The sequence below is a fragment of the Triticum dicoccoides genome, chromosome 3B (assembly GCF_002162155.2).
Source record: "Triticum dicoccoides isolate Atlit2015 ecotype Zavitan chromosome 3B, WEW_v2.0, whole genome shotgun sequence".
Classification (NCBI taxonomy): domain Eukaryota; kingdom Viridiplantae; phylum Streptophyta; class Magnoliopsida; order Poales; family Poaceae; genus Triticum; species Triticum dicoccoides.
The window spans coordinates 177,465,138-177,481,242 of record NC_041385.1 but is presented as its reverse complement, the minus strand read 5'-3'; the positions used below and the strand labels follow the sequence as shown (position 1 = coordinate 177,481,242).

Here is a 16,105-nt window from a genome sequence, read left to right as displayed (position 1 = left end):
GCAGCCTTCTTCATCCGGGCTCCCAACAGGTGTTGGTTCAACATCTCAACACGGAGCTTGCCGTATGCATGTGCTTCTCGCTGCCGCCGTGAGTGATGGGCATGTAGTCGCCCTGGACCTCTGGATGGCTGTAGCAAGGCGGTATTAGGATCAAATCACCATCCTTGAAGCAACAGAGGTGTAAACATGGAGAAAAATAAACATATACCATAGTTGCAAGCACACCTTAGGAAGATAAAGCTTGCCAGGTTGGCCTTGTATCTCGAGTCTGTGGACATTAGACCGCATAACCTCCAGTTACATGTTCTTCTGGCGGTGGTCCATGAAAATGCCAATGGTCGGAACAAGTTTCTTTGGGATGCCCATGACCTACATTTACAGTATGTAAACATCAACAAATAATAAAAGAAATCTGTATAATAAGCTGGTGTCTCTACATATAATCTCATGTGGCATCCTAACCAAAAGTCTGAAATTTGCCATTCTGCAAACTGAAGTTTTTGCATATTATCTAGACATACCAAGTTCAGTGTTGTGAGTTTACAAAGACACTGCAGAAAATTTTGAGAACTACTGTCAGTTATTTTCATCAAGGCTATTTTTTTGGCTTTATCATTTACCATGTTCACATGGGCTGGAAATATTCAAAAGGATACAATTTCACAAGAACATCAACGGATAATCAGATAAATCATTCTCTGAAGTTCGCATGACAGAAATGCCAATTTCTAACCTAGTTGGAAAATACTGTGTATGGTGCATGATACGCCCACCTAAATATAATAGATCAGCATCGTTATGTCTAATATTTCTATGCTTTTACATATTAGTTTTTTAAATTGAATTTTTAAGAGGAGAAATATTTCATGGACAATTAAAATCCCCAGGCATTAGAAATGCATTTGCTCGATCCTTGAGTGGATATCTTCGTTTTTACCTCTTTACCATCGTAACTAAATACACATATTTAGTGGGGGTACTTAGAGAAACAGGCAGAAAATAGGAAGTAAATTATACTCCCAACAAAAGGAAAAGAGAAGATAAGAGTAATCTGGACGTGGCATCAATAGCATACCTAGAAAGTAGAGCTGCAGCTGTTTGAGACTGACTAACCATTTTGCATTGAGGTTTGCAAATACATCATCTCGATATTTGAAAAAGGGAACTTATAAACCTCTGAACAAGGAACGGATGTTTCATTAAGATTTAACAATAACAACAGAAACCCTGCACCAAAGAACAAAACTCTGATGCAATGAGATAAACAATTCCGATGCACCTGTTCATATGAAGGTGATTGAGTAGACAGACTAACACAGACAACAGTAAGCATACCTCTCCTCATTCTGCACTTTGGAGCCTGGTTACCTTTTGAGGCAATATATGCATCAATTCAGGATCCTCCACTGTATAAACCCGGTACTTTCAAATCACGTTTGCAGCTTTGCGTTGAAGGAACAACTTTGCACATTCTGTTACATCCAAATGAAGTTGCATTACAGAAAAAATTATACACTGAAAACAGTATCACCGGTTGACTCGAGATGTTGAGATGCACGTACAGTCAGTGATGCTACAGAAAGACAACAACAAGAAGGAACTATATCTATATAATAAATAATCCACAGAATCAGTTTGGCATCAGAGAAAATAGTAACACTAAATCTCGAGATAATGTGTGAGCTAAAAGAGATCGGTTCGACAAAAATTGCGACTTAATCAGAACAATCTATTTGGCAATAGCAGTCTCACCCAAGCTGGTTTTGCGATGCAAGAACACAAAAAAATCAGTTATTTTCTACATCACTAGAAGAGAAAATTACGCACATAATCAATGGGGACAGATTGATGATATGTCATAAGCACATAGTTGAACCTAGCTAATCTGCATAACAATGATAAGGTATTTATTTCATCCTATTTAAGGCCAAATGCAGGGCTTATCGCTCCTGATTATGCATACATAACAGGGAGCTAAGTATATGCATTTTAGATTTGGAATAAACATTTGGTAGGCTTGTCATCCTTACCACGCACTTCAACAGATACCATGCATTCCAACAGATAATAGTAAGAAACCAAAGCATCATCGAATTATTTGATCCACTAAAAGAAAGGAATGCTCCTCTCTGCGTTTGGAAGGATACCGATAGAAGCAACCAACTTCATAAATGGTAAATACTTACGACTGAGACTTAAATGGTCCATCCAATGATCAATAAGAACATAAATCAACATTGCATGAATATAAGAGTAAGAATGGCAAAAAATTGGCATTATAATGCTTTTAAGGAGCTCACATTCTTTCTTTCTGTGGGTAAAACTTGTATTACTCAGCTTTCAACATCATTACAAACAGCAGTGCAAAGATGAACCCAGCCAAAGATTCTGAGTTCATTTTATATGAGTACGATACAATTTTGACAATTTCGATGATTCCCTAGAAGAGTTTTGGTGCAGGAAACAATTGTTTACTTCCCATGGGAAAGTGAGAATATTAAAAGAAACTGTAGCCTCCACAGAATAGAAAATAATTCTCTAGACTCCACGGAATATAAATAAATTTCTAGCCTCCTGAAATATAAACTATATACCAGGACTATAATTAAATTACTTTCCATCACCATGCATAAATGTTGAATTTTTTGGTGGAAAAAAGATGGGATATAAAGAATGCTAGTATACACATGAAGTATTCGTCTAATTTTGTACGATGCTGCTATTTAACCATCAATGCTTGTGAAAAAATGTAGAACACCCACTGAACTGTACACGTACCGTGGTCAGGCACCAAAGTATTGGACATCGAGTAGTTTCGGGACAGGAATAATGATTCAGGGACTAAGATAACAAATACATGAGCTTCTATATGCGTTCCTTTCCTCGTCCGTGTGTGCACTTCACCACCATAGAACTGAATGGCCGCGGTGCTAATGCTCTGCAACTGTTGCTCCTCACCACATCACTCTGCATCCTCACCACCAGGACTGTAAGAACCGAGAAGTTAATAATCAATAATCAACCAGGTGGGAAGAGGAAGTGAATTGGGGAGGAAGATGTCGCGGCAAGGAGAAGGACAACCCCTGTGAGGGGTCGGTCGAAGCAGGAGGATCGGAGAGCGGCAGCAGAGGCGGCAACCCGCGCGATGGCATCCGACGCCGAGACCACCCAGCACGCCGCGAATCCTCCCGCCGCCGAATAGCCCGCCGTGAAACTGTCGATGTTGATCGGAGCAGCCGTTCGCGGGGCGGTGGCGGGGCCGAGCGGCGGCGGGGCGAGCGGTTGGCGAGAAGGGGCCGAGCGGCGGCAGGGCGAGCGGTTGGCCAAAGGGGCCGAGCGGGGGCGTGGTCGAGAGATTGGCCAGAAGGGGCGTGCGAGAGAGAAAGAGGCGTGCGAGAGAGGGGCGAGCGGTAGCGGGGTACCGGGTTTCTTTAGCAAGGGGAGATTTTGTTAGATCGTTAGACGGCGCAGTGGTAAGTAGATAGATAGTAGATTAACCCAATGGCATGGTGGGTAATTAAACCATAAAACACGTTTAGTAGGCTGGAGGGATGTAGACCATCGAATTGCAGGTTCTCCGCCCTCTTGTGTTTTTATAAGGGTAGTAGATAGTAGATAGATAGATAATAGATAGTAGATAGTAGATAGTAGATAGATAGGGAGGAAAAAAAGGTGTTGTGAATGAGGAAATCAAAGTGTCCCGCAGTGACAATGCAGCCCATCAGCGACGGCCTCTAAAGCCCACTAGAACAACCACCAATGGACGGACCCAGAGAGCTTTCTCTCTGTCCCGCTTTCCTCTCCAACCCCACCGGCCACCCCCGCCATCTCCAAGCCACCCGAACCGGCGGCCATGTCGAGGTTCTGGAGACCGGGGTCGGAGAAGCCGAGCGCCTCGCTCGTCGACGACGAGGAGGGCGGCGTACTCTTCCTCCCGACCAACACCAACGCTTCCTCCTCCTCCTCCGGGTGCGCCCCCCAAACCCTAAACCCTCTGTCTCCTTCCCCTTCGCCTTCGTGCTCCCCTACCTGAGGTTCCTAAACTTGTGTCCGGGTGCTGCTGCCTCTGTTTTGCTTGGTGGTAGCTTCGGGTACGCGTCCTTGGAGAGGCTGAGGCAGCGGCTGCCGGTGTACAAGTACCGCAAGGCCATCCTCTACCTGGTGGAGCGGCATGCCACGACCATCATCGTCGGCGAGACGGGTAGCGGCAAGTCCACGCAGATCCCTCAGGTACGTTCCTCAATGCAATTTTCTGTCGTACGGTCAGTGGCGTCCGTAGATCATTTGAAAATTTGTTTCTGCGCTGCGCTCTGTCGGGGGGACATTCGGCCGAACAACTGGTGCGCGTGTACGCGTGAAGTGCTCAATCGATAGTGTGTATCATTGGTGTTGTATTTGGTGGTTGTTCTGTTTTGATTCGAACAAGGATCTTACGTTTACTATGCTCTATGCTCTGGATTACTGACTGGGGGGAGATCACGGGCTTTGGCTTATATTTGTAGTAGTGACGGTTCCTCCTTTCTGCATTTGATTGAGGCCTCTGGTTGGTATGTATCTTGTGACCATTCTTGTGTGCCCACATCCTAGCAATATATATCAACATAAACACTAATTCTCGCAGTAGGATAGTAAGCATGAATGATGGCTTAGGGATGACACCTACCGCCATTATCAGAGAAGAGGAGCGAGGGGACAGAATAAAAGTAACGAGAGGCGAAACACTGTTTACAACTTCACCAAATATTTTTTCTGGATTTCTAGATCACAACGTACCTGCATACCTATCAGTAGTTCTTCATGAAGTTTACACTTACCTCCTGCTCATATTTCGTCCGCCAATAATTTGCATTATTTTTTGACTCTCATAACTGGTACAAAATTTGGCTCTTCACTTGAAGTATTACTCTCCAGCTAAAGTTCTGTTTTTTCTCAAGCTACTACTCCCTCTGTAAACTAATATAAGAGCGTTTAGATTACTAATGTAGTGATCCAAACGCTCTTATATTAGTTTACAGAGGGAGTATCTGGCAAATAATTTATATGGCTGCTGTGTTGGCATATTTATGGCCTATTTGGCAACTGTCACGGTAATATGTGTTCATTTATAGGGAGAATGTATCAATACAATGCAAATTCAATGGTGGGCACAATCATGCAATCATTTTTTTCTAGCGCTTAAATCAATACAAAAAATATTTAAAAAGTTATCCAGAGTCTTGGTCATTTAGGGTGCTGTAGCACCTGGTCACTTTTCATGACTTCAATTTTTCAAGAGGAAAAAAGAGATCTACGCTGAGAGCAGTAACGCACGCTTCCTATCACATAAGAGTTTGTATCGTAACAAACATTCAATTTGGCTTGAAAGGTTCCATAAAGGCAGGCTGAACTGAGACCTATCTTTGTAATTTATTCTGGATATTGTTTGACATTAAAATTTGACTCCAGGCTGAACTGAGACCTATCATATATTTGAATTTACTCCGGATCTGCTCCAGTTTCTGAATTTCAACATACATATTTGAAGGTTGAACGGAAAATTTAGTTTGGTTGGTGAAAAATGCTGATTTTATATTATTTGAAAGAATGTAAGCCACACACGTCAATACTCTTCTGTCTATTGCCTATCTCATCATCTTACTTGAATTTCTAACTTCATTGTATTTTGAACTAGTATCTCAAGGAGGCTGGTTGGGCTGAGGGCGGTCGACTTATAGGTTGCACCCAGCCAAGAAGATTGGCTGTGCAGGTATCAAATGTTCAAATGTTCATCCGTGTATCCTTCTCTAAATGCTATGCAATACTAGGTCTCTCTTTTTACCATCTGATGAGTGATGAGAACATGCACCAGATTATTTTTTTGGGTATGTCCGTAGCATGGCGAGTAGCCGAGTAAGGCTCTTAGTTAATTATCTAGAGCAAGTTTCTGTATTACTTCCGGATGTTCTCCTATCACATTCTACCTCTCTTTAGATACAGCTCCAAGTCCATGCTAAATTTGTAGCAAATCAAATCCTAACAATATGGATCTAAGAAATTTTCTTTATTACGGAGAGATAAGCCTGGACTTTCTCAGCCATGGAGGTTTATCCAGCTGGCCCTTTTGAGACCTAGCCGTTGGTGAGCTGAAAACTTATTTTTGTGGTCCGACAGTGATTTTGTGGCATCCTATTACAGAGAAGCAGCTGATAGAACCATATCTGTACTGCTTAGAGGATGGTAGCTGAATGAAAATTTTACTGCGTTGCTCTACTAATTTTCTTATGTTCCAATTTTTCTTTTCTGTTCTTAGACTACATTTATAGATCCCTGTCTTTTTTTATCACTTTCCTTTTCAACCCATCTTAATAATTTTGAACAGACGGTTGCATCAAGAGTAGCTGAAGAAGTTGGTGTGAAACTTGGAGAAGAAGTGGGATATACAATAAGATTTGAGGATGAAACAAACCCGGTATGATCTAGGTTTCTCTCCTTGCACTGATTTTCTTTATCTGACTTCTACAGCATCCTTTTCGGTTTAATGGGTTTCATGCCCTATATACTCTGCTTATGCCATGCACGGTTTGACAGGGCATGACTATGATCAAATTTCTCACAGATGGGGTACTGATTAGAGAAATGATGGAAGATCCTCTTCTGAGCAAATATAGGTACCATGTTATGACCCTCAATATTAATATGACCTTTTAAGCTGGCAGTCCAAATTGTGACATGTCATGTTTGATCCAATTTATGTCGTTATTGTGATTACTCATTTGTGGCGATAATCGTAGTGGAGTAAAAACACCTTTTTCAGTTGGACGGTTCCATACTGGTTTTACATTATTCACATACTAATCCATGTTTTTCTGTTTTATTAGTGTCATTATGATAGATGAAGCTCATGAAAGATCCATTTCAACCGACATATTGCTGGGACTCCTGAAAAAGGTTTGCAATTTCGAATCCGCAAGTCTGGTTTCTCTTCAAGTCATCTGTTAATAATATTTAGTTTCCCGCTTTGCATGTTTCTTTACATGAATCGACCAGATTCAACGCCGTCGGCCAGAGTTGCGCCTAATCATTTCCTCTGCAACAATTGAAGCAAGATCAATGTCAACCTTTTTCAGCAATAGGTCGGTCCCTGTCTGTAAGAACTTGTTTCATATCCTTTCATTTTTGCAATTCGCTGCCATGTGTAACTTCCGCAAGGAAAAGAAGTGCAGTTCGACTACCAGGAAATCCTCAAGAAAGTGATGTAGTCAGAAAGATGGTCTATGTAAAGAAGCACAATTGCCTTTTAACTATATAGTAAACCAGTAAAGAAGCAACAATTGCTTTTCAACTATAGTAAAACCTAATCTAAAAAAAAAACTATAGTAAAACCTATAAGACATCTTCAGCCAAGCCATCGACCATGGTAGCGAATTATTCCCAATTTTTGGTAACATTATGGCTTACATTGTTCACGAAATTACTATGTGGTACTCTCTCCTTCCCAACATATAAGCCATATAAGTTTCCTAAGTCAAACTTTGTTAAGCTTGACCAAGTTTATAGAATAATAGAATAATATATAACATCTATAATACCTAATTGTTAAGATACAGTTGTTAACTCAATATGCACTCGAAGTTAGTTAGGGCCTGATCTTGAATCTTCTTTCATGCGCAGGCGGAAGAATTCGTTGCTCAAGCCTGCTGATGGTTTGCCAAATCCAGAACCTGCTATACTTTCTGTTGAAGTATGTTTCCCTTGTGGCTGAAATATATAGATGGTGAATGGGTCTCCTCATTGATGAGAGTAATTTGGTTCCACTTCTACAGGGTAGAGGATACACAGTAGAAACTCATTATCTGGAAGAGCCTGTCTCAGACTACTTACAGGCTGCTGTGAATACTGTTCTTATTATTCACGAAAAGGTTAGTTGTTTTGTGCTGTGTATCAAATAATAGAATCCATATAGGTTAGTATTATGCTTCTTGGAATGCATTTGATCATTTGGGAACTTTTGGTTTTCTGTATGTCCGAGATTACACTTGATTTTTCTGGTCCATTGATTCGTTGCATCATGTCACTCGCAGTTATTATTTAGGTCTCATATGCTATGCTTCGTAATGAAACAAATAGTAAGTGTATTCAGATTTAGATGCTGCACTGCAGCCCCTGTTCAAGAATTCGTCCGATTAACCACTCAACTTGCCGGTTAATCCTTACTCCTAGGGTCACCAAGTAACCGGTAAGCTGATAAATCGATCGATTAATTGATTAATTGGTTAATTGGCAGATTAACTGTCCGATTAGTCTATTAATCCCCTACTGCCAGCCAACCGAGCAGCTACCAGTTAACAATTTCCTGAACATTGACTGCAGCTAATTTAAACTTTACCAATACTTAGTTATGGGTGGATGCCAATTGTTTTCACTACTCTGTGAGTTCAGCAGAAGTTCGTGGGCAGTTGCATACTCAATCTTGTAAGCATTGAAGCTCAAATAATACATATCAGCTGCCTCACTTCTCAACATTAGTTTATAACTTCAGACAGAAGGCAAAGCTGATATGATCGATGTCCTCACATAAATGTACATATTCTGCTTCTGTTGATAATGTTGTAGTCTTTGAGGTGAATTTGGAGCTATCAGCATTCATCTGTGTAGCATAGTGGTAGTGTCTATTTCCATATTTTCTTTTTATATCCTATTTCCATTTTGAAGGAAAAATTACTCTTCCAATCATCCAATACTGGATACCTTTCTTTTATCTTCACTCAGTAACCAATATCTGCAGGAACCACCAGGGGATATTTTGGTGTTTTTAACTGGCCAGGATGACATAGATGCTGCTCTTAAGTTGCTAAATGATGAAATTCAACATCTGGGAAAACACTATTTCGGTAATTCTTTTTTCCGAATGAACAATGAAATATGTTGTTCTTGGAATGGATGTCTGGTCCTTGCCAATTTTGTTATCAGCTTGTGATAGTAAATTGTCTTTTCTAATACATTCAAATTGCTTTGATTCTCAGATTTGGTGATTTTGCCCTTGTACTCTGGCCTTCCACGGGGAGACCAAGTAAGTGGTCCTCACTCCTCAGTAGTGCTATAAGAAAATATACTTGGCACTCCATGTTGACACTATTTAGTATTCGTTGGCTTTCTAGGATCTCATCTTTGCTCCTACTTCGAAAGGGAAAAGAAAAGTTGTGATATCAACAAACATTGCTGAGACATCATTGACTCTGGAGGTACTGCATGTCTTTTCTAATAAATGTGATATTTGACTGTGACTGATTTTCTCTAAATTGTGCAGGGGGTGGTGTACGTTGTTGATAGTGGATTTTCCAAGCAGAAGTGTTATAACCCGGTACATTCTACTGTTCCATTGCAGTACTTCAATCTGGCTGACCTGGACATGCAGCTTTACTTTTATTTCTTCTTCATAGTGTTTCTTTGTGAATCTTGAAACTTGAATGGCTGCAATGATCTTTGAATAGTGCCTTGTACATCCATCAGAAAATCCTTGATTTGGTAATCCAGTACAGACCTATATTTGTAAAATTAATCCAGATGAGTTAATCCTTATCCATCTCTATATTTATGACATACTTCGATGTCAACACATTCAGGCATTGTGTCATTTACCCCAAGTCTCCCACTCATTAAGCTAAGGGCGGTTAAATCTGAGATCAAACTTTTTGGTGTAGTTCTTTTTTCCATGTTTAGTCTTATTTGTTGTAGCTTAACTCTTATGCCTTGTTGTGCAGATTTCTGACCTAGAGAGTCTAGTTGTCGCACCAATATCGAAAGCTTCTGCAAGGCAACGAGCAGGCAGAGCTGGAAGGGTACGACCTGGGAAATGCTTTAGGTATGTCGAGCAGTATTGTTATTGAAGTGTTGGATTTGTTACTCTATGTCTCCTCTTTCATGCCAGTCCTTGATTTATTATGCTGTTCCATTTTCACAATTCCTAGTTCTCAACTCAAGTAGTTTCTTTGCTGAATGCTTTTTTCTTTACTACAGTGTTTCTTTTTAACACACTTAGTTTTGAATTTTTTGAAAGCCAAACTTTCATGTAGGGGGTGTTTGCTTGGGCTGTTAATTGGCCTTTTCACTTTGGCTTATAAGCCAAAAAAGCACCTAAATGGGTGTTTTTTTTGGCTTATAAGGTGCTTTAAAGACAATATAAGCCAAAAAAGCACCGCGCTTCTTTGTCTTATAAGCCAAAGTGAAAAAGCCAAATAAAAGTCCAACCAAACACCCTCGTATTAAATTCTGAAGATCCAGTACTCTGCATACTGTAATATTATTCTCCTTGGTGAGATATTTAACCACTTTGTGCATCTTATAAGCTAATATCTCCTGCAGGCTTTACACAGAGGAATATTACCTAAATGAAATGCAGTCAGATGGCATTCCAGAAATGCAAAGGTCTAACCTTGTTTCCTGCATAATACAGGTATCTTGGCTCATCCATTTCATGATTCCTTTAGTTACATTGCAAATAAATAAGTAGATGTCATATACTTACCATAGCTTGCAGTTATTAACATATTAGTGCACCAGTATTTCAAACTGAACGGTTTTTGCTGAATGTTATAATCATCCATTCACCCTACCTTTTGGTGCTTATGTCATACAAGGGAACTTATGTCAGTTTGTGGAGTGAGGCATTTTGGATCCCGAGTTCCAGTGAGCCTTTTTTTCTTGAAAAACTCAAAATTCATATTTAAAAGTGTCAAAAGATTCTGAAAACCATCCCATATGTATATATAGATGTATTTACATATGTGTAAAATTCCATTAGAAAAGTATAACATGCGAGCTGCACAAAAAAGACAAATTCGTGGATTTATAGTAACAAACAATACATGTACTGTTTGCTATTTTCACGTCCACGCATATGTTTTACTTGTGTACACATGCATAAAAACACGTATTAAATGAAAAATTATAGGTACATAGATCGTATCTATATGTACATGCCATATATTTTTACACTTGGATATTTTCTTTTCAACTTTTTTGTTGAAAAATATGGCTCACTAGAGCCCTGGAACCGAAAAACAATTTACGCAGTTTGTGGCCTTATATGCTGGTCAACTATTTTATATATATGTACACATATGCATGACATATTGTTTCATACCGAGTAATATGAATTCTTTTTACTCATGTATTAAAATTTGGATATGCCAATTGGCAGTTTCCAAAGTAAGATACAGTCATTGTGAAGACTTAATTATTACTACTAGAAAATTAGCACATTGAATACTCTAAAACACTATCACTATAAACTAATTAATATATACAGTAGTACCTCTCATGTTCATCAGCACATTAATTTTAGAGCTTGTCTTCACATCTCTAAATCAATGGTGTTTAAAATCGTGCATAGATATATATTATGCATTTATTGTTAACTTTGACAATTCTTGGGCGTTTGTCTTATAAATACTGTGTCGGTTCCCTGCATCATGTATAATTGCCATATTTTGACAATGCAGCATGATTCACTTTTACACTTGACTTGCTGAGTCATGAAACCTGGAAAATGCCGCAGCTGCCTACAAAAATGTACTAATTCATAGGAGGCACTCTCAACATTTCTTTCCAAAAAGTATGCACTGAAACATGTTCTTTAAATTGAATATGATTGATCTAATTTCCTGACATATATGATGTGGAATCTTCTTGAGGTTTTTGCACATAATAGAAGATTTACGAGTATTACGTAACACGTCATTTATTATGTTCTGGGATGGCAGTTGAAAGCGCTAGGCATAGACAACATCTTGGGATTTGATTGGCCAGCTTCTCCATCACCAGAGGCAATGATCCGGGCTCTCGAAATTCTATTTTCACTAGGAATCCTTGATGAAGATGCCAAACTAACAGTTCCCATTGGTTTCCAAGTTGCTGAGATGCCTCTGGTATGTGTATCTACTACTTTTTTTTTTCTGATACCTATTCTTGTTTCTTCAAGAACATTTTACAGTTGGCTACTTGAACTAGTTCTAGGGGTAAATCTTGCTGTAGTATTGACTAATGAGGCAGTCCTGTCATGACAGCCGAGTCAAATCAATTTGTTCCTGAGTTTGAGATGTGCGAGTTACGAAATTTCGCTAGCCAGCCTTACTTTGGCGGTTTATCTCTAAAATAATACCAGAATTTAATGCTATACTTCTCGCAAAGAATTGCACAAGCATACAAATCTTGCGTGAAAAGTAAAAATTCCGACCAGTGACATGCCAGTTCTCCGAGAAAAATTGTCACAACCCATTTGACGGTAACTGCAGTGGCTCAGAATTTGGACTTGTGGTTTACCAAAATCATGTAGCGAGTAGCGACTACCTAGAATGGTGCTAGATCTCAGTCTACAAACATAGCATGATAAAGTAATCGTGGTTGAATTAATTATTTATGCCATATACTCATATGATGAAAGATACTCAAATTTAGATAGGACATAATTAAGGTTGGTGTGACCTGAGTGAAACAGTAATTCGAATAGAAAAAAAAAGGTATGCATGATATATATATATATACATGAATGTTGCTGATATATTTTTGCCTTGCCATTTATGTTCAAATAGTAATTTAAGTGTCTTTGCTATTAAAGAGTGGTCGTTCGTCCACACCCTCTCTCCCTTCACAAACCAGACATGTGGACTTTCAATAATCCCACGTTTTTTCCATCCCACACTATTTGTCAAACCCCTCATCCTGCAACAGCAAATTTTCTTGATTTTCTCTGGGCGCCACTGTCGAGATCGTTTTTCCCGTTGAATCATTATTTTTTCTGTGGTTCCCCTCCTCCCGTTACTTTGATTTTAGGCCTGTAGAATCATCGTATAAAAGCAATTCCATGTCCATCTCAGCTATGAAACAAACTTAAAAGCAGCTGAAGTCTTTCTGTGGTCCCTTGCTTCCCCATCGTCCTCCAAGCAGCCCCACCCCCATGATTCCATCTGCTCTGTCGCCGCACCCTTAAGGCGATCAATGCTGATGCTGGCCACCTCCGTCCTTTACGAGCCATCAGGTCCAAACCTTATCAGCCACCGCCTCCTATCGTCACTGCTGGTCAACTCAGCATCTGGCAAGCGGATTCTTGACGCGATGGCAATCGGTATGGATGTTTGTGTCAACATATATGGGTCTAGGATCTGAGCTCACGTCAGTGCCGAAGATGCAAGATGTAGGAGACCATCCCAGGCGCAGGTTGCGCCACCTGGGGTGTGTGGGTGGGTGGGTGGGTGGGGAGGGATCATCCCCACTTGGATGCATTACTCAAAAGAGTCACTGGTGACCAAGTTTACAGTGGTGCGTGAGGAGAGGTATAGACGTCATGACATGGTGGCAGCCTTCTGTTGACGCAATCTAAATCTACCCAACCAAAGAGTGTAAATCCGAAATAATGTTTGTAAGAATTACATTGATGCAGGGGGTCTCATTTTTACCCTACTGCTGTGATGTTATGACCGGCATATTAGGGGCTTAGCCTAGTGGGTTGTGGCCCAAGTTATCTTATCGTTATTAGGGGCTTAGCCCTATTATCTTATGGTTATTAGGATCGTTTGCTTAGGAGTCAAGTAAACCTCTCTATATAAGGAGAGGAGATGTATCAATCTAATCAAGTAAGAAGCAATCATTATTTGCTCGGCTTCCCTTAGGGAGCCGGGAGACCTAACCCTAGCCGCCTCTTGTGCCGCCGCCGCCTCTTGCTCTCGCGCACGACGGCGCCTTGCCACCGGCGACCGCGAGCTTCGCCACGTCCAGCCCCCTCCTTCCCCTACAACCTACGCCCTAGACCTGGTAGGGTCCCAGCTCCTACCAATTTGGTATCAGGTAGCTTGGGTCCGATCATGTGTGCTCCACCGCCCACCCCGCCGCTGTCCACCGCGCCGCTGTCCACCACCGCCGCCCTCTCCACAGCGCCGCTCTCCACCGCGCCGATTGACTCCACCGCGGGGGCCTCCACCGGCCAGTCGCCGCCCCTCCCCGTGCCGCATGCCGCCGTCTACTCCCCGGCGGAGATCACCAGTCATTAATGGCCTCGTCACCGCCATCCAGGGCATCCACCTCTACCTGGCCGGGCCTTACGGGCAGCCGCCGCCCTTGCCGCCGGCCGCCGCGACTAGGCCAACTGCCCTGCCCTGGTACGCGGCCACCACGGCGCCGACCGGGCCCCTACACCACCACTGGCCCGGTCAGCCGCCGTCCGCCGCGACCGGGCCAGCCGCCCTGCCTTGGTACGCGGCCACCACGGCGCCGACCGGGCCTCTACACCACCACTAGCCTAGTCAGCCGCCGCTCGCTGTTGCCCCCCACTGGCCACAGTGGCCGGCCCCGGCGATCGCCGCGCCCACGATGCCTCCCGGGTCCGGGCAGCCGCAGCTCCAGCTACCGGGCCCATCGACGGCCGCTGCCGCGCCTTCCTGGCCACAGTGGCCGGCCCCGACCACACCACCCGGGTTCGTGCCGCCGCAGCCGCAGCTGCCGGCCCCGCCACCGCCCAGCACGGGGCCCGGGTCACCCAAGCAGACCGGCGTCCCGATCCAGCAAGTGCGCTTCCCACAGTCGCCGTCCCAAATACCGGCTTGGCTGACCGGATCATCGCCGCCACCCGTCTACACATCGGCGGGAGAACCGCCCGCGCCCACTCTTCAGTTCGGCGACCCCTCCGGCTCAGCGGGGCACTTCTTGGGCCACGGTCATGTTGACCGGGCGCCCCACTCCTCGCTGCTTAGCACCTCCGAGCCAGTCGGCCACGGGGCTCCGACTCAGACACCACCGCGGTTTGCCAAATTGGACTTCGCCACTTATGACGGCACGGAAGACCCCCTCAACTGGCTCAACTAGTGCGAGCAGTTCTTTCGCGGGCAGCGCACCCTCGCCTCGGAGCGTACCTGGCTCGCCTCCTACCACCTCCGCGGCGCAGCACAGACCTGGTACTACGCCCTCGAGCAGGCCGAGGGCAGCATGCCCCCTTGGGAGCACTTTCGCGAGCTCTGCCTCCTTCGTTTTGGGCCACTGATCCGCGGGAGCCGCCTGGCAGAGCTAGGCCGCCTTCCCTTCACCTCCACGGTTCAGGACTTCGCCGACCGTTTCCAGGCCCTGGCATGCCATGCGTCGGGCATGACGGCACAGCAGTGGGCCGACCTCTTCATCGGCGGACTTCCGGATCACATCCGCGTGGACGTGGAGCTTCGGGGACCCCAGGATCTCCAGACGGCCATGTACTACGCCCGCGCGTTCGAGCGCCGCGCAGGGGCCATCCAGCAGGCATCACCGTCCCGGGCCGCTGGGCCGCTACCCTGGCCGGAGGTTCCCGCGCTGGGTCGGCCTGCTCAGGCTTCCGCAGCACCCCTCGCCGCGGCCGCGGCGCGCCCGTTCCGCCGGCTCACCTCGGCCGAGCTACTCGAGCGTCGCCGCCAAGGGTTGTGCTTCAACTGCGACGAGCCCTACATGCCCGGCCACGTCTGCCCGCGACTCTTCTACCTGGAGGTTGCAGACTACATTGAGGAGGACGCCGTCGCCGCCGACCTGGCTGCCCCAGCTGTTGCGAAGGTGTTTGACGCCGGTTGATCACCTCGAGGAGTCAGCAAGCGCTTCCCCACCTTACAGCTCGAGGACGAGCTGTTTGTGCAGGCGGGGAGAAGTGTTATGACCGGCATATTAGGGGCTTAGCCCAGTGGGTTGTGGCCCAAGTTATCTTATCGTTATTAGGGGCTTAGCCCAATTATCTTATCGTTATTAGGATCGTTTGCTTAGGAGTCAAGTAAACCTCTCTATACAAGGAGAGGAGATGTATCAATCTAATCAATCTAATCAAGTAAGAAGCAATCATTATTTGCTCGGCTTCCCTTAGGGAGCCGGGAGACCTAACCCTAGCCGCCTCTTGCGCCGCCGCCGCCTCTTCCTCTCGCGCACGACGGCGCCTTGCCGCCGGCGACCGCGAGCTTCGCCACGTCCAGCCTCCTCCTTCCCCTACAACCTACGCCCTAGACCTGGTAGGGTCCCAGCTCCTACCATGTGAGCATCCCAGAGCTTCCAAAGAATGAAGAGAGCGACCGTGGGCCAAATGTTGAGGTGGGGGGTGACCACATCCCAAATCATGTCGATGGAGGGG

General features: G+C 44.1%; 1 protein-coding gene and 1 long non-coding RNA gene across 3 annotated transcripts in view; one reads left to right on the top strand and one right to left on the bottom strand.

Moving 5' to 3' along the window:
- Positions 1-1,246: 1,246 nt before the first annotated feature.
- Positions 1,247-3,417, bottom strand: LOC119275426. The gene is made up of 3 exons (XR_005135683.1): positions 2,779-3,417; positions 1,369-1,472; positions 1,247-1,279 (listed from the first exon to the last, which is right to left on the bottom strand). It is a non-coding gene; the product is annotated as an uncharacterized LOC119275426 (long non-coding RNA).
- Positions 3,418-3,782: 365 nt separating this feature from the next.
- Positions 3,783-16,105, top strand: part of LOC119275425 (probable pre-mRNA-splicing factor ATP-dependent RNA helicase DEAH9) — a 16,302-nt gene continuing 3,979 nt past the window's right edge. Inside the window, exons 1-16 of one of the 2 annotated variants that reach the window (XM_037556263.1) lie at positions 3,783-3,969; positions 4,086-4,230; positions 5,681-5,746; positions 6,359-6,448; positions 6,568-6,647; positions 6,858-6,927; positions 7,027-7,112; positions 7,651-7,720; positions 7,803-7,898; positions 8,765-8,870; positions 9,003-9,049; positions 9,138-9,221; positions 9,287-9,340; positions 9,741-9,841; positions 10,342-10,432; positions 11,742-11,906. In XM_037556263.1, coding sequence (XP_037412160.1) covers positions 3,854-3,969; positions 4,086-4,230; positions 5,681-5,746; positions 6,359-6,448; positions 6,568-6,647; positions 6,858-6,927; positions 7,027-7,112; positions 7,651-7,720; positions 7,803-7,898; positions 8,765-8,870; positions 9,003-9,049; positions 9,138-9,221; positions 9,287-9,340; positions 9,741-9,841; positions 10,342-10,432; positions 11,742-11,906 — 1,467 coding nt within the window. In that variant the 5' untranslated portion in view covers positions 3,783-3,853. Of the gene's footprint in view, positions 3,970-4,085; positions 4,231-5,671; positions 5,747-6,358; positions 6,449-6,567; positions 6,648-6,857; positions 6,928-7,026; positions 7,113-7,650; positions 7,721-7,802; positions 7,899-8,764; positions 8,871-9,002; positions 9,050-9,137; positions 9,222-9,286; positions 9,341-9,740; positions 9,842-10,341; positions 10,433-11,741; positions 11,907-16,105 lie in introns of both variants that reach the window. The other variant, XM_037556262.1, reaches the window with a different exon arrangement.